The sequence below is a fragment of the Tupaia chinensis genome, unplaced genomic scaffold (genome assembly GCF_000334495.1).
Source record: "Tupaia chinensis unplaced genomic scaffold, TupChi_1.0 Scaffold000423_1, whole genome shotgun sequence".
NCBI lineage: Eukaryota > Metazoa > Chordata > Mammalia > Scandentia > Tupaiidae > Tupaia > Tupaia belangeri.
Window position 1 is genome coordinate 6,349,380 of NW_006159928.1, and position 26,647 is coordinate 6,376,026.

Below are 26,647 nucleotides of genomic sequence, written 5' to 3' on the forward strand. Positions count from 1 at the left end.
TTTGACTTAAAATTTTTCGACTTTATGACAATGGGAAAGTGATAACACAGTTAGTAGGATCCATATTTTAAATACCCATATGACTGATCTGGTTTTGTCTTTTAGTACAGTATCCAATAAATTACATGAGATACTCAATACTTCATTATAAAAGAGTCTTTAAGTTAGATCATTTTGCCCAACTGTAGACTAATAAGTGTTCTGATTATATTTAATATAGGCTAAGGTAAGCTATGATGTTCTTAAGGTTGAGTGCATTTCCATCTAGGATATTTTCAACTTACCATGAGGCTATAACCCTCTGTAAGTTGAGGAGTATTTGCATTAGGAACTAAAAAATGCAAACCCAGGTTTGTTTATTGTTTGTTTGGTTTGGTTTTTTGTTTGTTTGTTTGTTTCTTTTGCCATAGAGTGTTTGCATTCACCAGAGAGACAGAGAGACAGTGAGAGGGAACATGAGAAATCACCCCTAGGGGGATAGCCATGCCACAGTCCCTTTTTCTCTATTCTCCTCCTGGAATTTTGGGCATATTCATACACGTGCCCAGTGTGATTTTTTAGGCCTCCTGGTCTGAGGCTTGAACCATGATTAGCCATGTAGAAGTCCACCACCTTAACCATGACACCACTTGCTGGCATGACTTTTCTTCTTTTTACTGGGGGAGAGTATGACCCAAATAGTTTGAGGTCTTCTGCTTGGGCTAACAAATTTGAAACTATAAAGCAAAATTCTTGCAGAAGAAATTTACTTTTATAAGATCTGAAATCAGCCCAAAGTTTCAAGTATTACTGAACAAAGAGGAAAATCTGGATGTTTGAGTTTATATTTTCACTCTGTTGACTCATTTATAGCATTACTAAGCGTGCGTTTTAAAATTAACAATTAATTCCGGTAAGGTTTATGATACATTAAAAACCCCTCAAATAAAAAGCTTATTTTCAGTAACTGCATGGCATAGTACATAAAACTATTTTTAGAAATCAGTAGGGCAATAGCATTGTGGTCTAGCTTGTCATGAATGAGGGATAAAAACAGCAGTAATAGTTCTCACAGAGCACTTACTCATTTATTCACTTTGTTTTCACGCTAAACCTCTGAGGTAGGAACCATGGTTGTCCCCATTTTACAGATGAGGAAAGTCAAGCACAGAAAGGCGAAATGATTTGCTCAAAGTCATGTGATTGGTCCATGATGAAATCTAGCCTGGAACCTAAGTAGTCTGGCTCCAGACACCACGCTTGTAGCCACGCAGCTCTACCCCTTTGTGAATAACAGTGAATACTGGCACGGTAGATGCTACTTGGCAAAGACTTGAGAAAGCTTATGAACATAACTCAGTATTATCCATACAAGAGAAATTACTTGAGCAGTGACCTGACATTTGCACAATCGTCTTCAATGACCACTTGTTTAACTTTTTTAACTGCAAAAGGGTCCATGTAGGGGCCAGCTGATGGCATAGTGGTTAAGGCACTGGACTCCCACCTGGTCAACCATGGTTCTAGGCTCCGATCTGGTGGCTAGAAACTCATGCCGGGTATGTGTGTGTGTGTACCCAAAATCCTGAGAGGAGAATGGAGGAGAAGGAATTTGGGTGTGCCCCCCCCACCCCTTGGTGGAAGATAAAAGCAGAAAAACTTCTTTCCTTCTCTCTCTGTGTCTCTGGCAAGCACACACACACACTGTAACAAAAATCCCTCTCTCTCAAGAAAAGGGCACATACATTTATCAGAGAGAGCTAGAGAACAGAGATAGAGAGCTGACGAGAACACCCCCTAATGGGGCAAGTCACACCACCCTTCTTCATTTCTCCAACCTGTCAGGATTTTAGACACACATGCTCAGAGCATTTTGCAAGCCTCCAGGTCCGGAATTCATACCACCTACCTACTGAGTGCCTTACGGGATTCTGCTCTCTTCACCACCAGGCTATGGGGCCTGTCCAAAGTTTTTAACAAGACTTTATTTATTTATCTATTTTATTCATGATAGCACATATGTGTGCACAAGAAAGAGAGAAGCATCTCTGACAGGGTCCTATCACGCCATAACCCCTCCCCCCGGCCCTCCAGTTCATCAGGATTCTGGGGACACGCACACGCTCTGGTGTGTTTTCAGGCCAGCCCAAGGATGCAGACCTGCAGATGGCCATGTGGCTTCCATGGCCATCTGCAGTGCAGTGTGCTACCTTCTGACTGTGCCACCAGGCTGAGCCCACTTCTTGAACTTTGGCATCAATTCTTTTAAAGTATGAGATGATACCTTCATCTACCAACGATGAGACTAATGCACAATGATAATTATTCTTCTTAGAGGCTTTCAGAATTCACTGGTGTTTCTTGAGAGCTGAATAATTATTTATTATGTATTAGAGACTATGCAGCAAGCATAAGCCCAGGGGCTCTTCAGATTAGCAAATAGTGTCTGTACTTTATTAAAACAGACTTGGGTATTATAACAAAAATACACTATTCATTTCCTTTGGATGTTATGAATAATAAAAGTGTCTCCTTCCTCTCAGTCAGGTGGCTTCACACACATCTTCACTGAAGATATGCATGTAAGTCTCTAAGTTTTCATTTTTAGCCCAGTGACTGCCTGACTTTCATAGTGTTATCATCATCATTATCATCTCCATTATTATTACTTTGAATTTTTAGTGTGGGTTTTTTGGGATCATGAATTCAATATTAAATAATTCATTGTCTTGGAAAACCCATTGTGGATCTACTTTCTAACTTTTAAACTTATATATACTATATTATGTTATATTAGATGATATTCATTCTTTTTACAGAACAGAGACGCCAATGACAAGAATGAAAGTCTCACAGCTTTAGATGCCCTCATCTGTAATAAAAGTTTCCTTGTTACTGTCATCCACACCCTGGAAAAGCAGAAGAACTTTTCAGTGAAAGACAGGTATTGGTCCATTCTTGTATATTTTGAAAGCCTTTAAGCAGAGAAAATAAAATCGAGGCCCCTTATTTTACATCCGACCACTGCCTGAATTCGAACACGTGTTTTTTGGGACACACACATGTATGCACACAACATCTCCCCCGAAACCCTGTAAAACCCCAACACCAGGAAAAAACAAATTCTTAATTGAAAAAAGCAGAAGTGTTCTTTTTAATTTTAAAAATACTCTGAAAATTCAGGAGACTCACTTCCTTTTACCGCTGTAGTTTAAGTGTTGAACATATAAGAAACGTCCTACAGTTAACTTGGTTGTGTGGTCTTTATGATTTGAAGGCAAAAGTGGTTAGAATCTAAACATTGAAAAGGTAAAGTGCCCATGGGCCAGCCAGGTGGCTTGGTGGTTAAGGCAGCTGGATCCCACATGGCCAAGTGCATGGTTTTAAGTCCTGGACCTGGCAGCTTAGAAAACACTCCAGGCGCATACATGTTCATGCCCAAAATCCCAAAAGGAGAATGGAGAAGGGACTGCAATGTGACCATCCTCCCTAAGAGGTGATTTCTCACTTTCCCTCTCTCCCTCCTTCTCTCTCTCTCTCTCTCTCTCTCTCCCCGGACTTGTATCTCTCTGGTGAGTATATGCCCCTTATAGCAAAAAATAAATATAAAATAAAATACAACAAAAAATAAAATAAAGTGCCTAAAAGGTCAGCACAGCCCTCACCTTGCCTGCAGACTTCGATGGAAACTACCAGCAGCACGCAGCCAGGCTCACAGCTGATGGTTAACCCCGGCTCTGTTTTTAAACAGGTGTCTGTTTGCCTCCTTCTTAACCATTGCGCTGCAAACCAAGCTGGTCTACCTGACCAGCATCCTGGAGGTGCTGACCAGGGACCTGATGGAACAGTCCAGCAACATGCAGCCTAAACTCATGCTCAGGCGCACAGAGTCCGTGGTCGAGAAACTCCTCACAAATTGGATGTCCGTCTGCCTCTCTGGTTTCCTCCGGGTAAGTGTCACGTCCCTTGCAGTGTCAGAGGTAAGACAATAAGCTATTATTTTTAGCAGCTACCGATGTCTTTGCCAGGAGTAGTCCCTCTTGCCCCATGGTGTCAGCATTTGACTCTGTTCAGTCTCCTCTCCAGGAGAGGACAGAGAGAAAGATAAACACTGTTTCTGCTGTAACTTGCCTATGCAGATGTAATTCACTTAGAACTTCCTCAGGTCAGACTTTTCAAGCAAGCCCACCTTCTCATCTTTAATATCAATTAACACCCCAGACCAGTCGGCCTATTTCAGAAAGCATAATGGGTAAAGGGAGTATTTCAAATACTGAAGAGAACAGTCTCAGATCCTCTGAAGCACATCAGAAATACCTATTACTGGGACCAGATCAACAGTTGGCATAATGGCTATGTTGCTGGACTTCCACATAGTTGACCACGGATTGAGTCCCAGACCTGGTGGCTTCAACTCACGCCAGGTGCATGTGTGTGTGCCCAAGATCTGGAGAGGAAAATGGAGGAGAAGGGATTGTGGTGTGGCTATCCCCCCTGGGGGGGGGGTGCAGGGCGGGGTGATTTCTTGCTTTCTGTCTCTTTCTCTTTCTGGCGAGCACACGCACCCTATAGCAAAAACCTCTCCAGGAAAAAAAAAAAAAAGAAGAAGAAGAAGAAGAAAGAAAGAAATACCTACTACTGGGGCCAAACAGTGGCACAGAGATAAAATGTGACACTTTGCAAGACAATCCCACTTAAGAGGGTTCCCACTTCAAGTCCAGAGACCTCTCTGAGTACACCAAGCATGCGCATGCCAATGATCTGGGGCTGACTGGGACTGGGGGTGAATTGTCAAGACTCTGATGGGGATTCTTTCTCCCTCTCTCTCTCTCTCTCTTTCTCTCTCAGGAATAAATAAATAAATGCACTTTAAAAAAATAGGAAAAAAGGAGAAAAAAAACATTAGCAACCAGTACTCTGTACATGAATTATAATGGGTTCTTACCAGTCATTCCACATTAAAGTGAATCCCCAAAGAGCCTCTTGCTCCAGCAGTTCACTTTGTTTGGGTTACTGTATGAATACAATTGTAATCTAATAGAATACTAAAATCTTTTTAATTGTGAGGCCAGCAGGTGGCGTGGTAGTTAAAGTGCTGGACATTCCCACATGGCCAACCATGGTTTGAGTCCCAAACCTGGTGGTTTGCTTTCTCACTTTCCCTCTTTCTCTCTCTGTACCTCTGTCTGGTCAAATTAAAAATGAATGAATGGGGACCAGCAGTTAGCATAATGGCTATGTCGCTGGACTCCCACGTAGAAGACTGTGGTTCACGTCCTGGACCAGGTGGCTTAAAACTCATGCCAGGTGCGTGTGCGTGCGTGCCCAAGATCCCGAGAGGAGAATGGAGGAGAAGGGATTGCGGTGTGGCCATCCCCCCTGGGGGGTGATTTCTCGCTTTCTGTCTCTCTGTCTCTCTCTCTGTCTGTCTGGTGGCCCTACAGCAAAAACCTCTTAAAAAAAAAAAAAAGAATGAATGAATAAATAAATAAAATAAAATAATTATTAAAAAAAATCTTTTTAATTGCAAACTTCACAGATTCCAGTGGTTAAGACAGTGGACTCTGGAGTCCACTGGTTGGTCTGAGTCTACACTTAACCACTTACTTGATTCTATAATCTGTAGAATTGGAAGAAGAAAGATGTTTTAGGACTGTTTTGAAGCACAGATGGGAAAATGTATTCGATTGCTTAGCACTGAGTTAGTGAGCATTCCATCAATGTTGGGCTTTATTATTATAAAATATTAATATGAAAGTAAGGGTGTTGGGTGGAACCCAACGTCACTCAGCCCTCTGAGGCTCCTGGTACAGAAGGTTCTTATCCTTCTTTAATTTCACCAGCCATCCAGATTCCAGCAAAACTGCATAATTGTGTATTTGTAGCTAGTTCCAAAATCTAATTAAACTTTGAATAAGATACACTACTATGCCACAGGTTTTAACAGCGCTACTTAAGTCTAGATGGAAAAGCAGCACTTTAAATAGACTGTGCTTAGTTTAATGTTTAATGCAATCTTAAAGTAGATGCACAATTTTTTTCTTTCTTTCTTTTTTTTTTTATTAACCAACCCCTTCCTCTCCTAAGGCAGTATCCATTTATTAAGATTAATGAAATCTGCCTTCTTCTCTGTTTACTTGGTATAAATCATCATATGCTTTGGGGAGGTGTTGAGCACTTATTTCTGGAGCGAGTAAGTTCTGCTTCCCAGCATCAGTGCTTCAGCTACAAAAGCTGCCAGCCAGAAGAAGCAGAACTCTCACTCAGTTCCTCGGCCTTGGTGTTTAGCCAACACCCACCCCGCCACAGGCACACTGCATCAGGTGCTCTGGAGGTGGGGCCCAGTCAGCCATCTTTTCCACAAGCTCTTCCAAGTAATCGTACCCTGTACTTGAGAAGCTCTGGAGTAGTAGAAAGAACACAAGGGCTGGCTCGTTGGTGCAACAGAAACATGTTACTCAAATGATGGTGGACCCATGTGGAACACTGCAGGTTCAGTTCCGCAGTCGGCCTGTAAATGACTGATGCATGACTGGCTGGGAAGGCTGGGAGGATTGTGGTGTGAGGCCGTTGAGTGTGCTCATCTTTCTCTCTCTCTCCTCTTCCTTTCACTCACTCTCCCTCTTCCTTTCTCTCAATGTTATGAAAGAAGGTAAGAAACAAACAACAACAACAAAAAAAAACAATAGGGCGGGACAGTGATGCAGAGGTAAAAACACAACACTGAGAAACCAACCTACGTGGCAAGGTTTGAGTTCCCTTCCAGAGTCCTCCCTGCCAGGCGTGTGTCCACTCATGATCTGGGGTCAATCTCGGTATCAAGACTCTCTCTTGAATGTGCCAATTGAAGAAATAAATAAATAAATAAATAAATCTCTCCTTTTTTTAAATTTTTTTATTTTTTTGAAAGCTCTGAACTAGGAGTCTTGGTTTGAAGCAGCAGGTTTGGGCTTTAAAATTGGCTCAATGCCAAGTGGCCTTGTGTCTCTGGTCGTGGCTCTTTCCATCTGGGTATCTGTTTTCTACTGACCAAGTAGGGGCATGGTCACTGGTTTTAAATTCCTTCCCAGCTCTTTCTACTGGGACCTTGTGATTCTGACTCTGAGCACTCAAGGACAGTTCTTGGGCATTAAAGGAGTGAGGTGTTCAGAAATCTGGGCTCCAAGCCCAAACAGCCCTCTTGAGCAAAAGATTCTGGGTCAAGATTTTTTCCAGCGCTGATTCAAGAGCGTCTGAGCACTCAGGGTGGCGAGGGGCGGCACAGCCACCAGGAAGAAGTGGCAGCATGCCAGCGATGCTTTGACTTTTAGTGGATGATTCTCTCTGGGCCAGAGGGCCCGATGTCCCTCAACCAGTTTCTCCAGGGGTATGGGACAACACAGCCCACGCTCTCAGACCTTACACCACAGATGGTGGTGGGTGGCACTAGCTCTGTGACCTCCAAGTAACTTCCTGGGCCTCCCAAGTCGTTAGGGGTAAAATAATAATAATAGTAACTGCTACCTATCCAACTGCCAGACATCATGCCAACAACTTGACTTGCTGTTCCTCATTGAGCCCCGTAATGATCCTGAGGGAAGTATGTTTATGACCATTTTGTATTGTGGGGAACTGAGGCCCACAGAGCGGTGTCACTCTCCCCAGGACCCTCAGCTGACATGGGACAGTGCCAGGCCCTGAGAGCACTCAGCCCTTCCCCTGTGTGCTGAGAAGATGGAGTCTGTCCTAATCTATTTTTTTTAATTATTTTTTATTTTTTTTAATTATTTACTTATATTTTTTCTTTAGAGGTTTTTGCTATAGAGCATGTGCACTTGCCAGAGAGACAGAAAGTGAGAAATCACCCCCCAGGGGGGATGGCCACACTGCAATCCCTTCTCCTCCATTCTCCTCTCAGGATCTTGGGCACGCACTCACACACGCCCAGCGTGAGTTTAAGACATTGGGTCTGGGACTCGAACCACGGTCAACTACATGGAAGTCCAGTGACATAGCCATTATGCTAACTGCTGGTCCTTGTACTGATCTATTAGTGTGCCTATGCCTAGTCCCTAGGCAAGGGAAGTCATGTCCCCAACAGACATGACTCACCTAGAAACTGTGTTCAGTGGTGACAAAGAAACCTCACGGCTCTGTGGTTCCCTAAGCTGGCCACACAACAGAATCCCCCTGGGAAGGTTTTTAAATGACAGATTCCCAGGCTTCCAGAGTTTCGAGTTTGCTCGGTCTAATGTGGGACCCAGGCATCTGGATTTTTGTAAGTGCCCCAAGGGATTCTGGTGATGATTAGCCAGGATTGGAACCATGGGTATGAACAGCAGTGTAATATGAGATATTACTTTTCTCAGTCTACATGGAGAATTCTAGAAGGTTCTGGAGAATTCTAGACAATTTCTGATTCCAGGAACTTTGAGTCAGTAGCTGCCCCTCCACACAGCCAGGAGAACCCAGCTGGTCCCCAGACTCCAAGCTTTTGCAGGCACACACAGCCCCTACAGGGCTATCAGCCCCATCTCTGGTCTGTGCAGGAGGAAAAGTAGGCTTCTAGCTTTGTGGTCAGGACATTACCCGAGGGGGTGGAGGGGAAAAGAAGAGAGTTGTGAAGTTGTGAACCACAAAATAGAGGAAGTTTCTCCTGAGCATTGACTGTCACGAACTAGTTCCACGGTTCTCCCCACCTTGGAAATTTTTCAACATTCCACTCCTGTCCTGCATTGAAGAGACTCCACGATGTCTCAGCACGGGCGCAAGAACCGACAAAGGGAGTCCAGTGGGTGGGGGGTTGAGAATGACAAGAGGGAGCAAGAAGTGGCCCCAGGATTGCAAAAGGCAAATGTTCTTGCACTTAAGTTAGGGATCTTGGGATCTCCAGAGGCTTAAAAGAGATCTTAGGAAATTCACCTGCTGAAGGGAAACAGGTGAGAAGTGCAGCAGAGTCCTCCTTTCCAGCCGTTGCCTGGAATGCTCGACGTTGGAACATGGTGTATTTGTAAGCCCTAGCATGTGGCTGGCTGTTCATCATCACCAAGGTACTCTGACTTCCTGGCTCTGGCCGGTTCTCCTCCTCGTGTATCGGCCTGTTGATCACAGAAGGTTTATTTAGCAAACACTGCAGCCGACTCAGGACTACAAACCTTGGAAGGATGCGGGCGAAGCCAAGAACATAGCCTTATCCTCAAGCTGCTCAGAGTCCTCAGAACACATAGTGGCTGCATACACGAGGCATTTCAATACCAGTAAAGGAGGCTGCCCCATCTAGGAAGAAAGTGCCCACGGCAGAAGTTTAGAGAAAGAAGCCATTGGGATGGGCCTGAGTGTTTGAAAAAACCATTAGAAGACATGGATTTGGCTCTGGTCCCAGGAAAGGAGATGGAGCAGCCCGTGGCCTTGTACCAGCACAGGTGCTGGGGTGGAATGGTGCAGGGTGTGTATGGAATAGCACAGGACAGGCCTGGCTCATGGGAGGGACGAGGCTTCAAATGGTCTAACTGAAGGCCACCTTCCACATGAAGAGGTGCTAACACCAAAAATCACTTGCTTTGGTGAACATTTGAGATGTTCCTTAAATCTATGTTCCTTAAATCTACCAAGTCTAATAATTGTGCATTTTTCAAGAATTATTTTATTTTTTATTGTTATTATTTTTTAATTTGATCAGAGATAGAAAGAAGGAAAGTGAGAAAGCAAACCACCAGGTCTAGGAATTGAACCACAGTCAGCCATGTGGGAGTCCAGTGCCTTAACCACCATGCCACCTGCCAGTCCCAATTGTGCATTTTTTTTTAACATGCCATTTATTTTCCGTTTGCTACAAAAGGCTTTAGTAGGAATGTAAATAAAGGTTGGGTATCCACATCTACTATCTGCTCCTAGGCATCAGCCCATGGACCGGCAACAGTCTACCATAGATAAGCCCAAACACAAAAGAACGATGAACTTTTCTGTGTTCTTCCTCTTCCTATTAACTAGAAATGTGTGAACGAGCACAGTTGAGGAGCAGAGGGGAGGAGAGGCAGTTTCCTGAGTTGTGCTCCTAACCCCAAGTGGAGCACTGTGTGTTTGCTTGGGTGTTTCGTGTTGATTGTTAGAAAACACTGCCTCCTGTCTCATGGAAGAGACACTGCCATAAGCCGACACTTTAATTCTTCGCAAAGTACAGTGGAACCCACAGAGAGCTAATTGTTGCTTTTGCATCTTTTCCAAGGAGACTGTCGGAGAGCCGTTCTATCTGCTGGTGACGACTCTGAATCAGAAAATAAACAAGGGTCCTGTAGACGTCATCTCTTGCAAAGCCCTGTACACTCTTAATGAAGACTGGCTCTTGTGGCAGGTTCCGGAATTCAGTACTGTGGTAGGTTTGTGATCAAACTCCCCATCCAGACTCAGAAATAAGTCTGGCTGGGAATGGGGGAGGGGGGGTCACTTCAAATGAAACACTACCATTTCCTACTGCAGGAGGCCTCATACATTGCGTTAATTAAAAACAGTAGTTGATAAAATAGTAACACGTGTTCACATAATAGATTTTAATTACTTGGATTGGAGGAGAAAGTATTGTAATGATGCCTGGGGTACTCATCAATTTCCAAAGATTTTAATATCAGGATTGCTTATAGCTTTCAGCGTCGTCAAAGGAAATGCAAAGTACTCCCTATTCAGCACTTATAATTGCAATCAGAATTTCTCAAATGGCTCTGCTCTGGGAAGACAATGTGTGAAGATATATTTCAACAAAATTGAGGCCGTCTTATTTTAGAACGATAACACAAGACAAATTCCACTGCGTTCCCCATGCAACACGACGCCCTTACTTTATTTTCATGGATTAGTTACAAATGTTTGGTGTCGTGCACTTAATGTACTGTGATCTCATAGATATTTTTAGAGGAAGGCTGTAAATCACTCCAGGAAGGTGATTGCCTTGCTGCTGGAGAGTGTCACTCATTTGAGAACTTCCTTTTAACCCACCCCCACCCCACCCACACACCCACTACCCTTTCTAAAGAGAGAGAAACCAATTTAGGGCACATTCAGAAATTATAGAGAGGGAGCCACACATGGAAAGAGTCTCTAGAACTGCTTAGAAAATATCCTATGCTTTTCTGTTCGTATAAACTTGGAGAAGAGATTGCTGTGTTTGGGTTTGATCTTTAGCTTTATGGAGACACTGGGCGTCTTCCCGATCTCATTAGTGGAGATGGAACGAAAGATTACAGTGGGGTTTGGGTATTGTTCCTTAAGAGAGCAGTCTCCTGTGGTTTTGCTCTGGACGGTGCGTATGGCCTGTCATCCTGGAAGAATTCACTCTCTAATTGGAGAAGGCACCACATTTCCGTGGACCCTGTGACAAGTATGTCCTCTGTGGGCGAATAAGCCACAGATCAGCTGTTTTGAGTTCTCCATCACTGCTAGACGGGGCTCAGCCATCCATCTAAGATGGCACCGTGCGCAGCTGCCATCTGGGAGTGGGGAGCTGAGCTCCTAATTGATGTTTCTCAACATCTGACTTGTGTTGGTGCACCCACCAGCGTCTGAGAGGCGTGGCATGGGGGCGCAGTGCTCCCCAAACTCCAGTGTGTCTCCCAGGTCCCCCCAGAGCATGTTTTACTCCAGTTCTAGGTGGCTCCCAGAGTTTCTGATTCAGTAGGCTTGGGGTGTGACCTAAGAAGCGGCTCATCAAGCCCTCTGACGTCGCCTGTACCCTCTGAGATCTAGTCAACAGTGGTTGATGCTCCTTACATCTATTCATACAGTGGTTAAGAGCATGGAGGCTGAAGGCACGCGGTTGGAATCCTGCCTTTGCTGCTGGCTAGCTGTGTGACATTGGGTAGACGTCTGAAGCTCTCTGTGCCTTAGTCATCTCACGTGCTCAGTGCAGGGCATGATCACAGTGCCTGCCCATCTCAGGCGGTGGTAGGAAGATTGAAAGAGTTGGTACCGGGACCAGCAGTTAGCATAATGACTATATCGCTGGCCTCCCATGTAGTCGACTGTGGTTCGCGTCCTGGACCCGGTGGCTTAAAACTCACACCAGATGCGTGTGCGTACGTGCCCAAGATCCCAAGAGGAGAATGGAGGAGAAGGGATTGTGGCGTGACCATTCCCCCTGAGGGGTGATTTCTCACTTTCTGTCTTTCTATCTCTGTCTGGCGAGCGCACGTGCCCTATGCGCAGGTGCCCTAAAGAAAAACCCCCACAAAAAAAAAAAAAAAAAGAGTTGGTCCTGGGCCAGCTGGTTACAAGGTTGCTGAGATGGCTGGATCCATTTAAATACTGGACCTGGCAGCTTGAGAAGCATGCCAAGCACATGTGTATGTGTGCTCAAAATCCCAAAAGAAGAAATGGAGGAGAAGGAATTGGGGCGTGGCCACTCCCCATTGGGAAATTTTCCCTCGCTTTCCTTTTCTCTCTCATTTTCTCTCCATGGAGTGCACACGCTCTGATCAAAAGAAAAAAACAAAGATATTACATAAAGTACACAGAACATTGCCAGACATGGGTATAACATAAAACTTTCATCGCTTTAATTCAGAATCATTGAACACTTGTTAGAAATGCACATCCAGATAGACCAGCACCTGGCCACTTCCTTCAGGGTCAGGGTCAGTTAAATCAGAATCTCTGGGGATGAAGCCCAAGCATGGATACAGTTTTTAAACTGCCAGGTTGTTCTAATGTGTGCCCATGAAGAGAACACTGCCAGGTGTCTTGGAGAGGAACAGTGGAACTTACCCAGAAGCGCCCATGGACTCTCTTTTCACTGATTCTGGGTTTGCTGGAAACCCAGGGGCTTGGTCTTAACCTAGAACATATTCCTGCTTTTATTTTGAAATATTTTAGACACTCCCATGGGGACCAACAGATGGTGTAATGGTTATGTCGTTGGACTCCAATGTATTTGACCACAGTTGGAGTCCTGGACTCAGCAACGCCAGGTGCATGTGCGTGCATGCCCAAAATCCCAAGAGGAGAATGGAGGAGAAGGGGTTGCAGTGTGGACATTCCCCCTGGGGGGCGATTTCTTGCTTTCTGTCTCTCTGTCTCTGTCTCTCTGGTGAGTACACACACCCTATAGCAAAAATCTCTCTCTCAAAAAAAAAAAAAAAAAAAAAAGAAAGAGAAAGAGAGAAAATAAATATTTTAGACACTCCAAAGGTCCCCAAAGGAAAATATTTGAAAGATAATACAGGTCTGGAGAAATCTCGCAATATTTCAGTTTGTGAGAACATCAAACCCAGACAGAAAGGAGAGGAAAGAAGAAGAAAAGATTGGGATTGGGGAAGAAGGCAGATGCCTGAAGCAACTTCTGCGATCTGAGTCTTTTTTAATGTTTTACATATGAGAACTTTCTCTCCCTTTCATTTGGAAACATTATTTATTTCACAGTCAATTAAGACCATGTGTTTCTGATTTGTTAACACTCAACTCATCATCAAAATGTTACTTGATGTTGAAGAAATTCACGTTGATTATTGAAAATTTTTTTTCTTTCTAGCCCCTGGGGAAAAGGCTAATGGAAAATTATGATTTCAGAAATCCACATAAATCTTCCTTTTCAAATTGGGATTGGCTGATAGATGGAGGCCAGACTGCAACAGGGGTGGGCCACTTGTTTCTAAGAGCCTTGTCCTTAACAATGATCTTTAATGCCTTTTACTGGACCTGTCCCAACCTCCCATTCATGGTAGATGATTATAGAAGCTCTAGAGAAGGCACATAATCCAGTCTGTGCTGTGTGACAAAATGTTAGCAGAAGGTCAATATAAAAAATTTAAGGGTTTTCATTTCCTTTCAGGCAAGTTCTACCAGCCTGAATCATTTCTTTTCTTTTTTTTTTTTTCTTCTTTCTAATTTTCTTCCTTCCTCCTTCCCTGTCTCACTTCACTTCCCCCTCCCAGGCATATACACCCAGTGGTTTAAATCTTGATTTTCTAAATTTGCCCGAGGTGGTTTATGTAATTGGAAACCAAGGTGTGGGGAGCAAAGCCAACTCTGTGTGTGTGTATGTGAATTCTTTCAAAGAAATAAGCCAGAAAAATCGAGAGAAGCCACATAAACAAGTTGCAAAGACAGAGTCTGGTGCCATGGCAGGAACGTGTTTGAAAGGAAGGCCTCCAAACCCCTGTTCAGTTCCATGCTCAGAAACACAACTCACAAAACAACCTGAAACGTAGGTTTCACACCGCTAAGTTTAGGATGTGTTCTCCTGACGTGTGGGGTATCCTGTAGAACACATCTGGCCAGTTTTTTTGTTTGTTTGTTGTTTGTTTTTAAGGTTTTAGCTATAGGGCACCTGTGCTCACTGGAGAGCTAGGGAGTGATGAGGGCAAGTGGGAAATCACCGCCCCACCAGGGAGGATGGCCACACCGCAATCCCTTCTCCTCCATTCTCTTGGGATTTTGAGCATGCCCGCACCTGGACCTGGCATGATTTTCAAACTGCAGGGTCCAGGACTCGAACTATCGTGTCAGCCATGTGGGATCCAGCAACTTAACTTTCATACCGCCTGTTGGCCCCCATCCTGCCAGTGTTTTATATATAAGATCATCATGCTAATAAATGAGCTTTGGGAAATAATGCTTTGTGTTTTGCGTCTTGGGAGGAAGTTTCCTCTCTTCCCTCAAATCTAAGCAAAGCCCATAGAGCCACACTTCCTTCATACCACAAGCAACCATCCATCAAGGCATTCCAGGCCGCAGTTCAATGAGGTGACAGCGAGGCCACATTAGCATCCTCCCTCACTTGAGAGGAGGGTTTGTCAACACGCAGGACTCTAATCTTCCTTTAATATCCAGGAATTCAGATTTAACTGCAGAAGGAAGAGTGAGACCAATTGCTCTGCTGTTTTTTCCCATTTGCAGAATTTTAGGCACGTTGGATTTTGTTGATTACAAATCTCAGGCCCTCACTCACTTAACGTTGCGTCAAGAGGATGATTTCGGAGGCCACTGTCTGCAACTTTGGAGGATTTCAGTTCAGGAGAGTGTCCCACATGGGAGAAGGGACAGTCGCTTCACTTCCAGGAGGAGATGAGAAAAGCCAATAACTCGTAGCAAGCATTCTGAATTAGCAAGAGAAGGTTGACTTGTAATCAAAGTTAAGCGAGAAATGGCTTTTTGAACTCTTAAACTCAGGAAATGAGCTTGCCAATCTGCTGTATCTGAGAGATAATATCTTGGCACCCTGGGAAACCGTGTTCCGACAAACATATTATTGCCCTCATTCTCGGCTCATCTGTAAGCAAGTCTTTAAGATTATTAGAAATTCTTGAGCAAGCATGGGTACATGTGTGCAGACATAGTAGTATCTCCATTATAATTGACTGAAGGGTTATGTGAGCCCGTACCAGTCTTTGTCCCCAGCGGTTGCCAGTTTGGGACGAGCACATGTAAGAAAATCTTTCCTGTGGAAGAGAGCCTAGGCGTCTCCAGCAGTTTCTCATCTAACTGCTGCCTTGACGGGTGCTCTTTCTACTACCGCCTAGCTCCTTCTGTTCCATTTAGTTTGTCCTTGCAGAAGATCCATTCTCCCCACAATTAAACAACCCACTGTCCCGATTAAGTCATTCTCTGTTACTTCAATTACATCCCATTGTTCATTAAATCCTGATGTTTGCACTTCGGCAATCTTGTTTTTAATACTCCTAGCATTTGTGGAGAAACAGTGAAGTTAATTAACAATTCTTGAGCTTTTTTCTTTTTCTCTCTACCATAGTGCAAATCATTTCCATTATGACTTGCAATAATACCGAAACCATTACTAACTTCATAGTTACTGTTCTGAGCTTCCTGATCAAAGAGTGAGACCATTTTTTTATAATCACTTTAGGTAAGTCGTTCCCTGGTTGATGGCAAGCCATAGAAAGTGAAAAATTAACATTAAATGGGTCTTTTAAATGACTTTCTTCTTCATACCCTTTCTTCTCATGCCTAGAATCTTGGAATTAGAAAATAATTTAGTTAGCTAAGTGCGAAAGTACTTCATTTTCTTCTTTAGGGCGCAAATGTGACTCTATTATTTCATTATTAGGGTTCTTATTTATATTTGCGCCCCTCAGAGAGTGGTAGCTTTTACCACAATCATGGTGAAGTTAAAAAGCATTTTCTAAAGTTGGGCATAGTGGTGCATACCTATAGTCTCATATACAGGGAGGCTAAGGCAGGACATTCGTGACACAGTGAGACACTGTCTTAAAAAAATGGCATTTCGGGAACCAGCAGTTAGCGTAATGGCTATGTCGCTGGACTCCCACGTAGTCGACCGCGGTTCGTGTCCTGGACCCGGTGGCTTAAAACTCACGCCGGGCGCGTGTGCGTGCGTGCCCAAGATCCCGAGAGGAGAATGGAGGAGAAGGGATTGCGGCGTGACCACCCACCCTGGGGGGTGATTTCTCGCTTTCTGTCTCTATGTCTCTCTCTGTCTGTCTGGCGAGCGCACGCGCCCTACAGTGAAAATCTCTCCAAAAAAAAAAAAATGGCATTTCTAGATTTGTCTTTTTGGCATTGTCACAGTCAGCATTCCATTTGAAGGTACTGTTATCTAGAGCAGAGATCAACACACAATAATGTGAGGGACAAATGTGGGTCCCCTGGCTATTTTATAAAAGTTTTACTGGAACACCATGCTGTGGTTTGACCACGGCCGCCCAAAGTTCATTGGTTGGAACTTGGTTATATAGCGAAGGTATTTAGAGGGGACTTAGTCCAGTTATGGTGTTCTTCGGGAAGTGATGAGGCATGAATCCTGGTGGATTTGTAAGGAGAGGGAGCAAGACACAGACATACTCGCTTTTGTCCTCTGTCATGTGACCCACCTGCAAGAAGACCTTCTCCAGGTGTGCCCCTGTACCTTGGACCTCCAAATCATGAGCTGAGTAAACCTCTCTTCTTTGTAAATGACCCAAAGTCAGGCAATTCTGTTATTAGCAAGAGAATGGACTAGAACACATGGCCATGCCCGTTTACTCCCTCATGGTGTATGGCTGCTTCCTTGCTCTAATGCCAGAGGCGAGTGGTTGCAACAAACACCAGACAGGTCTCAAAGCCTTCGACATGCATTCTCTGGCCCTTTCCAGAACGATAAGTGACCTTCAATCCAGAGCTTGATGTAACAGAGGAGAAGAACCAGAGCTGTCCCTCCCACCAGCCCAGAAAGGCTTGCGTCCTTCATCTCCGTTGGTGTAACTGTCTTACCACTACACACATCTGAAATTCCTGGGGTGTCTTGTCCCAAACCAGCAAACCTGGGGCCAACAGGCAGCATGGTGGTTAAGGCAACTGGATTCCCACATGGCCGACTACGGCTTGAGTCCCAGACCTGGTGGCTTGAAAATCACACAAGGTTCGTGTTCAAGTGTGCCCAAGATCTCTGAAGGATAGTGGAGGAAAAGGGACTGTGGTGTGGTCATCCCCTCTGAGGGGTGATTTCTTACTTTCCCTCTCTCTGTATGTCTCTGTTTTTCTCCTCCTTGGCGAGGGCACATGCCCTATGGCAAAAACCTAAAAAAAAAAAAGAAAAAAGAAAAAAAAATGTCAGCAAACCAGTGAAATGCTAAAATCAATTATTTTCGATTAAACCAGACGGTTCTTCTCACTTGATGCAAGTGTGTCCATATTAGCAAATGCTAGGAAGTAAAGAAAAGGTAATGAAAGAAACATTTGGAGAAATTCTCTCCATTAACTTTTATTCTTCAAATGGAAGAGGTTCCCCTTAACTCTCTCTCCTGTCCCTCTCTCCATTTCTCTGTTAAGAAAGCAAAATACTTTTATCCAGGAAGCCATGGGCTAGCTATCTTTTTGGGAAAGGGGGGACGGAATGAAGGCCAGCACAGCAGTAGAATGGATGTCTGGTAGGATATCCTGCGTCGCTGACTACAGCTTGAAAGAACCTTAGATCCCTGAGGGAACAGCAGATGGCATAATGGTTATATCACTGGACTCCCATGTAGTTGACAGTTTGAGTCCCAGACCTGGCAGCTTGAGACTCACGCCAGACACATGTCCGTGCGTGCCCAAGATCCCGAGAGGAGACTGAAGGAGAAGGAACTGTGGCGTGGCCATCCCCCCAGGGGATTGTTTCTTGCTTTCTATCTCTCTCTGTCTCTCTCCAGTGAGCACATGCACTCTATAGAAAAACCTCTGTAAAACAAACAAAATAGTAGCTTCCTTGAGATTTGCCTTCTAACTCTGGGCTTATGCTGCTTCTACTGACCTTCTGGAACTGGTTTCCCTTTCTTTATTCTCCCTTCCCCTCTTTTTAATTCCGTTTCGTATACGAACCAGACGTTTCTCTTGACTTTCATTCAGCTCCAAAATGAAATTAGAAGTTTATTTTATAGGTCTTACTTAATGAAAGCAATTATTGCTCTAAGTCCTTTTATGATCAAGGCACTGGTTTGTAATAAATTCTTTTACAATTACTTTCTAGGTATCCTAGAAAGGAGGCAGCAGCATCTTGGCTCTTATTAGCCAAGAATATGGTTGAGGAGCTAATGAGGTAGCCAGATCATGCACCCACACAGGAAAATGCCTCTTCCTGGCCTTTGATGCATCCTCCCAGCCCCCCTGCAGCCTTATTTCTCTGCCCCCGCGAGATCTGAAACTGCCAGACTGTGCGAGGGATGATGAGTAAAACCACTAGTGAAATAGGAGTGCAGTGTATGTCCAAGGGCTGTGTCGCAGTGTGGAAGAGGTGGGGTTTGGAGTCTGACAATCTTCACTTTGAATCTGGGCTTAGTCCCTTCTCTAACTGCCTTTGTGATCTTGAGTAAGTCACTCACTTCTCTAAACCTGTTTCCTCATCTGTAAACAGGCAGTGATAAAAATCTTGCACATTTATTATAAGGTCAGAAAATAATACACAATCCAGCCATGTTACCTGGCAAAGAGTAAGTGCTTGTTCTTTCTTCTTCTTCTTCTTCTTTTTCTTTCTTTTTGCAAATTGCCAGAGGGTGCAGGTGCTCGCCAGAGAGGGAGGGAAGGAGAGAGGGAGAGAGAAGACAACCCCAGTGAGGTGTGGCCATACCACAATCCCTTTGTTTCTCCACTCTCAGGAGAAATGAACATTCTGTCAGGATTGGGGGTATGCATGCACATGCACCCAGTGTTTTACAAGCTGCTGGGGCCAGGATTCAAACTATGATCAGCCATATGAGTTCTTGCTCCCTTAACCACTAGGCTATGGGCCAGCCCATTGCTCATTCTTCATATAGTTTTTTCATTGTCTGAGCTATTTTTATTGTCACCTATAAGGCCCACTAAGCAGAAAGTGTCTCCTCATCATTCTTTTTGTTTGACTATTAATTAATTTATTATTCAGGGTAGTTCATTAGCTAGATCCAACTTTATGAAAAGCATTCTTTAAATACCTATGTGTAAATGTTATTTAAAATGTTAAGCTCTGTGGTGCAGAGGTAATGTGCTATTCAAGGGGAGCTGGGTCCCACATAGTGACTGGTTCAGATCTCTGACCTGGTTAACCTGAAACACACCAAGTGCATATGTGAGTGCCCAGGATTCTATGGGCTGGAGGACTGGAGAACAGGTATTGTGGTATGACCAGACCATGTGGATGGTGCTCCAATCTCTCTCTCTCTCTCTCTCTGTCATGCAAACACATACCCTGTATGAGGAGTAAGGAAAGATTTTTAATTAAAAATAAATTACACATTGGGGCTGGCAGGTGGTGTGGTGGTTAAGGTGCTGGACTCCCACATGATCGACCATGTTTTTTTGTTTTTTTGTTTTTTGGGTTTTTTTTTTAATTATTTATTTTATTTTATTTATCCATTCATTTATTTTTTTTAATTTGACCAGAGAGAGACAGAGGTTGAGAGTGAGAGAGAGAGGAAGTGAGAATGCAAGTCACCAGATTCAGGACTTGAACCCTGGTTGGCCATGCGGGAGTGTCCAGTGCCTTAACCACCACACCACCTGCTGGTCCCATGATTGACCATGGTTTAAGTTCTGGATCTGGCGGCTTGCTTTCTCACTTTCCCTTTATCTCTCCTGTCTCTATGTCAGATTAAAAATGATAATAATAATAACAATAACAAATTAAATTAAATAATTCTTCAACAAATATATTACACATAACTGCTGTGCTTGCGTTTTATAATCAATGGCAGATAACATCCTACTGGACAGATGTGAACAGGAGATGACATGATAAACCAGAACGACTGCCCCAAGAGGCTGGTTTGCAACATGTAACACAAGGACCAGGCTTTTCCCGTCTGGTCCTTTCCTTGTGCATTCTGGGCCATGCATTTTCCAAACTGACTTGCCCTTCTAACAGCCCTCTTTAGCAATAGATATAGTTTCCAGACCCATTAGGATGCAGTTCAGCTGCACAGAACAGTCCCAAGATGCCTGTGGCCTGAGCAGCAAGAAGCTATTTATCCCCCATGTAATGTTCTGGGTTGGGACGGCCAGGGCTGAAAAGATGCCTCTGCTCTGGGCAACTTTCCTCTTGTGGTACTTGAGTCACCTCTCAGTCAAAGGGTCATGCACACCCCAGCCTCCTTCCACAGCAAGATATAAGTAGGGCTGGAGAAAAGACACCTGCTGTCTTTTTTTCTTCTTTTTTTCAGAGAGTTTTTTGCTATAGGGTGTGTGTGCTAGCTGGAGAGATGGAGAGACAGAAAGCAAGAAATGATCCCCTGGAGGGGATGGCCATACCACAATCCCTTCTCCTCTATTCTCCTCTCAGGATTTTGGGCACACACACACATGTGCCCGGCATGAGTTTTAAGCTGCCAGATCCAGGACTTGAACCGTGCTTGACCACATGAGAGTCCAACATTACACCACCTGCTGGTCCCTATACCTGCTGTCTTTTAAGGAAGTTTCCCAGATGCTATCCTGTAATACATCTATACATCTGCTTAATGTCATTAGCCAGGCCTTAGTCACGTGGTTGCACCCAGCAGCAATGGAGGCTGGGAGATGTCATCTTTATTCTGGGTGAACATGAGCTCTGTAAAAAATGTCCTTGAGTGTCCCTGAGTCACAGGGTACAGCAGGTTCAGTGGGTTCTGTGAAGTTCAGTGCCAAGCCAGTGTAAGGAGATTGAGCCTCCTCTACCAGGTGGCCTGTGTCTAACCTGTCTTCTCTGATTGACAGAACGGCAGGCAGGTTGGGACTTTCCTGGGAAAATTTGTCACCTTCATAGGCCTTTTGACTCCACAGCAATGAGTCTGGACATTGCCCCTTCCACCTCTGTGATCTGTGTGTCAGTTTCTTCATCTGTGATAGAAGGCTCATAGTAACCACTTCATAGAGCAGATTCAGTCTATGGTGAGTGTTCAGTAAGTGCAGAATTAGAAACCCACAACAGCATTTTCTTCTTCACCATCTCTTTCTGTGAAATGTACAGGGCTTCTCTCTCCAGTGGCAGGTGATGCTTTTGGAAAGGTGAGCATGGCCTACAGGCCTACACACTGCACAAAGGAAGTGGGATTCTTTCTCTAGACTTCCTTCTCTAGGCCTGGTAGACAGGATAAAAGATTGATGCTTACTGCTCACTAGTCTAGGGTGAGCCAGCAAGTGTCTTCATGGTCCAGAGGCCTGCCCAGTATACCACAGCTCCTTTCCAGACTAATGCCCCTTCGAATGCCCCCTTACCTTCTCCATGCACCCTTCCCTAATTTCTCTCCTTTTGAAGACCTCCCTGGGCTTACCCCCATAGGCTAGTTGTTAAGGGAGCTGGATCCTACATGGCCAAGTACAGTATGAATCCTAGCCCTGGTGGTTTCAAAAACATGCCAAGTATATGTGTATACATGCTCCAAATCCTAACAGGATGGATAAATAGAGGAGAAGAGATTGTGGTGTGACCATGCCCCATTGGGGAGTGCTTTCTCTCTGTTTCCTTCTCCCTGTCTTTCTCGTGAGCACATATGCCCTATGGCAATTTAAAAAAAGAAAGAAACAAAGAAAGAAACAAAGAAGAAAGCGAGAAAGTGAGAGAGAGAGAGAGAGAAAGAAAGAAAGAAAGAAAGAAAGAACCCCCTCCAAGCTAGAGCTGATAGCTCCCTGAACCCCTAAAATCTTCCATTTATACCTACCGTATTCTACCTGTGTTGGAATGCATTGTGTTATGTCCTGCAGTTCTGCTAATCTATCTACTAGCACTTCCCAGGCAGGATCAGAGCCAGGTTCTACTTTGCAGCAGCTATAATACAATGCCCCACGCACAATGGTTCCAAGTACATGGGTGATGATGGATGAATTTATTTACTTCAACATCTACAAAGTGGGCTTTGTCAGTTTGGATATTGTTTTAGTCCACTTTCTGTGGCTAACAACTGTTGCTAATGACCACACTGGGTAGTTTATAGAAAATAGAGGTTTGAGGCCAGCCCTATAGCCTATTGGTGGGGACCAAATCGCACATGGCCAATCATAGTTCAAATTCCAGCCCTGGCAGCTTGAAAAATATGCTAAGTGCATGTGTCTGCATGCCCCAAATCCTGACAGAATGGAGAAATGAGGAAAAGGGACAGCATGTGACCACATCCCTTTGAGGAATGCTCTCTCTCTCTCTCTCTCTCTCTCCCTCGTGCACACACCCTCTAGCAATTAAAAATAAAAAAAGTACAGGCTTATTTAGCTCATGGTGTCCAGGAGGGCACATCTGATGAGGACCTTCTTGTTGGTGGGAACTCTGCAGAGTCCCAAGGAGATGCAGGGCTTTTCATGGCATGAGAGCAAGAACAAGTGTCTCTCTGCTCTGTCTCACTCCCTCTCCTTATAAAGTCACCAGTGTTCAGTCATGGGGTTCCCACCCTGATGACCTTATCTAATCCTTATTACTTCCCAAGGGCTTTACCTCTTTATCCCATAGTGGGATTATGTTTTCAGCCTCTTAATACCATCACAACCAAATTTCAACTTACGAATTTGAGGGGGCACATTCAAATCATGGCAGGTAAATTCAGCTGTAAGAGAAAATTAGACTAATGGTTCTTGGCATAGAAAAAGCATGGAATCATACCTTAGAGCAGAAAGTCTGGAGGAAAGCAGCTCCAAGCAGCTCTGTATGCCCAGTGGAGTCAGGGCTTTGGATCACTCTCTCCATGCTTCTTGTGGTCTGCCCACCTAATCACAAGATGACTGTCATAGCTCCAAGCACTACTGTCCCATTTTGTTAGGGTAGAAAGCCTTTCTGTTTATGTGTCCATAGCCAGGGCTAGGTTACATGTCCATAGCCAGGGCTAGGTTACATGACAAGTCCCCAGGGAAGGAGAAGATTGCCAGCAGTCTTGCTTCCTAATCAAATCCTGACCTCTGTTGTCAGTATCTGGTGTTTGTTAGCTAATGAGGAGGGGCTGTTGGTTGGTGTCTTATAAAAATAGAGAATTTTGAACTCACAGTTTGGAGAGTGAAGGTTCAGGGGCAGCACCTGGTGAGAGTTCTCTTGAAGTGGATTGGTGGAAAGCAGAAGCTTGAGCAGTGCAGGGCATATCTCTGTGTCTCATTCCCTCTTCATATAAACCATTTCCCTATCCCTCAGGATTCAGTCATGGAGGACCCAACCTGGTGCCTAATCACTTCCCAAAGATCCCACCTTTCAGCACCAAAATCAGATGAAGTCCTTTCTTAATACCTTCACAATACAACCAAATTTTAACACATGAATTTTGAGGGAACACATTCAAACCGTAGTGGCTGGACAACCAACCATATCTCACCTCTGAGCTAAAACAGTTTGCTCCTAACAGAGAGGCAGATTTCTAGGGAAGAAACCCATGTAAGTATTAGGGCACTTCTGCCTTTTGTGGGTATTGGAAAATCAATCACCATCCCACAGATTGGGACCAGACTCAGTTTTCGAAACATTCTCATCCTTTGGAAAACAGGATCCCCAGGTATTTAAGAACATGGAGTGCCAGTACCTGGCTCTGTCATTTTCTTGTTGGGTGATCTTGTACCATTTATTTAACCTGTCTGTGCCTCCAAGTCTACTTAGCCAACAGAAGACATGTTAGTTAAGGCACTGGATCTCACATGACCAATTGAATGGTTGGAGTCCCAGCCCCCAATGCTAGAGAAGACACACTGGACACATGTGCATGCATGCCCAAAATCCCAAGAGGAGAATAGGGAAGGGATTGAAGCATGGCCATACCCCTGGGTGGTGATTTCTCACTTTACTTCTCTCTGTCATCCTGGAGAGCACATATTCCCTACAACAAACACACACACAAAAGAATCTACTTCATAGGGTTGTTTCTAGATTCATATATATATTCTAATACGCACATTATTTAGAACGGTGTTCGGCACATACAAAGCACTCCTCGACTTGCTATTACTACCTGTCATTATATAATGATCCAGTTGCTCCTTCAAGGTAGGAACTATGGGGATATTAAGGCTCGGAGAAGTGAGATGACTTGTTCATTCTCCTTCGGCTGAAAAGTAGCAGAGAAGAGTAGTCCAGGCAGACTGATGCTGCACCCAGTGCTCAGGCCCTCAGCCCTCCTGTCTGCCCTACTTAGAATTCTCCACATCCCAAGAGGAGAATAGGGAAGGGATTGAAGCATGGCCATACCCCTGGGTGGTGATTTCTCACTTTACTTCTCTCTGTCATCCTGGAGAGCACATATTCCCTACAACAAACACACACACAAAAGAATCTACTTCATAGGGTTGTTTCTAGATTCATATATATATTCTAATACGCACATTATTTAGAACGGTGTTCGGCACATACAAAGCACTCCTCGACTTGCTATTACTACCTGTCATTATATAATGATCCAGTTGCTCCTTCAAGGTAGGAACTATGGGGATATTAAGGCTCGGAGAAGTGAGATGACTTGTTCATTCTCCTTCGGCTGAAAAGTAGCAGAGAAGAGTAGTCCAGGCAGACTGATGCTGCACCCAGTGCTCAGGCCCTCAGCCCTCCTGTCTGCCCTACTTAGAATTCTCCACGAACCTGTACTGAGGGTGACAAGGTCACCCCTGATGGCTGGATATTGTTGTATAGGTAATGCTGTGTCCCCCAAATGTATGTGAATTCTCTGAGAACAAGGACTATGCCTCAAGGCTCCTACACCCTAGTCCCTAACACTAAGTAGGGCTTGAAGAAGACTCTAGAGAAATGGATAGAGAGATGGCACTTTTTGGCCAGCTCTGTGGCCTAGTGGTTAAGGCAACTGTATCCCACATGGCTGACCCTGTGGTTCAAGTCTTAGACATGGAGGATTGAGAAACACACCAGGCATGTGAGTGCCCAAAATCCTGAAAGGAGGCAGAGATGGAGGAGGAGGGATTGCGGCATAAACTGTGCTTTGGTGGGGATGTGCTCTCTCCTTTTCCCTATCCCTCTGTCTCTCTGTCTCTCCCTGATAAGTGCACATGTCCTCTGGAAAAAATTTAAGAATTATAAAAAATAGAGATGGGGTTGGGAGGTGGCATGATGGTTATGACTGCTAGACTCCCATGTGGCTGACCATGGTTTAAATCCCAGACCTGGCGGCTTACTTTCTCACTTTCCCTCTCCATTTCTTTCTCATTCTGTCTCTCTCTGGTCAAATTAAAATACGTAAATAAATAAAGTTAAATAATTCTTAAAAAATACACACACACATATATACATATGTATATATATATATATATATAGATAGATAGAGAGAGAGAGAGAGAGAGAGAGAGAGGGAGGAGAGATGGTGCTTCTACTGGGGGAATCTTCCTCTAGTCTTTCTCTAGTAGGAGACAGCTCTAAGGACAGATGCTAGGATGTCACAGAATAGAGGCTCAGTGTGTACCGTCCCAGGCCTGGGGGTGTGGAGTGGGGCTAGACTCTTGAGAACCTCGACACTCTCTTAAGCTTTAGGAAAAGGCTGTTTGAGCACTAAGTGTTAGCAGCATAAAAAATGAACACAAATCAATTTGTGTCTGAATTTACTCTCAGAATTCCCCACGGACTCTGTAAAATGCCATTGTACCTCTTTCCACCCATCTAGCTGTGAAGGCATGGCAGATTTACATTATTTTACATCCAGTTAAGATTTTTTTTCTTTGGGTTATGTTTTTAAGACGAACATTTATTGCCTATAAAGAGGTGTTTTTGTTAAAGACAATAGTGCCCTTTAGGTAGTAACAGAACGTTATTTCACAAATACCTATAAACCTATTAAGCAAGCTGGGATTGCTGGAGCTCTGATTAAAAGGTGCTTTCCATTCATCTTTATCTTTGGAAACCCCTGTGAAATGGCTTACCTCCAATTACTCCCCACCATGCGGAGACTGCCTGTAGGAAAACACAGAGAGACCCAGGTAAGACTACCAGACAGAAGTGGCAGGACTACTGTCTCTCCCTTCACCCCATCCCCCCAGAAACCAGTCTAGGATTTTCCTTGCAGCCTGAGACAGAATTCCAGTATCAAGAAGGTTCCTGGGGGGACCAGCAGTTGGCATAATGGCTATGTCACTGGACTCCCATGTAGTCAACTGCGGTTCAAGTCCCGAACCCAGTGGCTTAAACTCACGCCGGGCACATGTCCGTGCGCAACCAAGATCTTAAGAGGAGAATGGAGGATAAGGGATTGTGGCATGGCCATTCCCCCGGGGGTTGATTTTTCACTTTCTATCTCTCTCTGTCTTTCCAGCAAACACACTTGCCCCATAGCAAAAAAAAAAAAAAAAAAAAAAAACCCAT

At 44.3% G+C, this 26,647-nt stretch overlaps 1 protein-coding gene across 1 annotated transcript in view; it reads left to right on the forward strand.

Annotated features, from left to right (window-relative positions):
- Positions 1-26,647, forward strand: part of PLXNC1 (plexin C1) — a gene marked incomplete at its 5' end in the record, with an annotated part of 177,452 nt that overhangs the window by 115,132 nt on the left and 35,673 nt on the right. The window contains 4 exons of the mRNA XM_006154842.1: positions 2,523-2,561; positions 2,799-2,923; positions 3,731-3,929; positions 10,184-10,330. Of these exons, the coding sequence (XP_006154904.1) occupies positions 2,523-2,561; positions 2,799-2,923; positions 3,731-3,929; positions 10,184-10,330 (510 nt within the window). The remainder of the gene's footprint in view (positions 1-2,522; positions 2,562-2,798; positions 2,924-3,730; positions 3,930-10,183; positions 10,331-26,647) is intronic.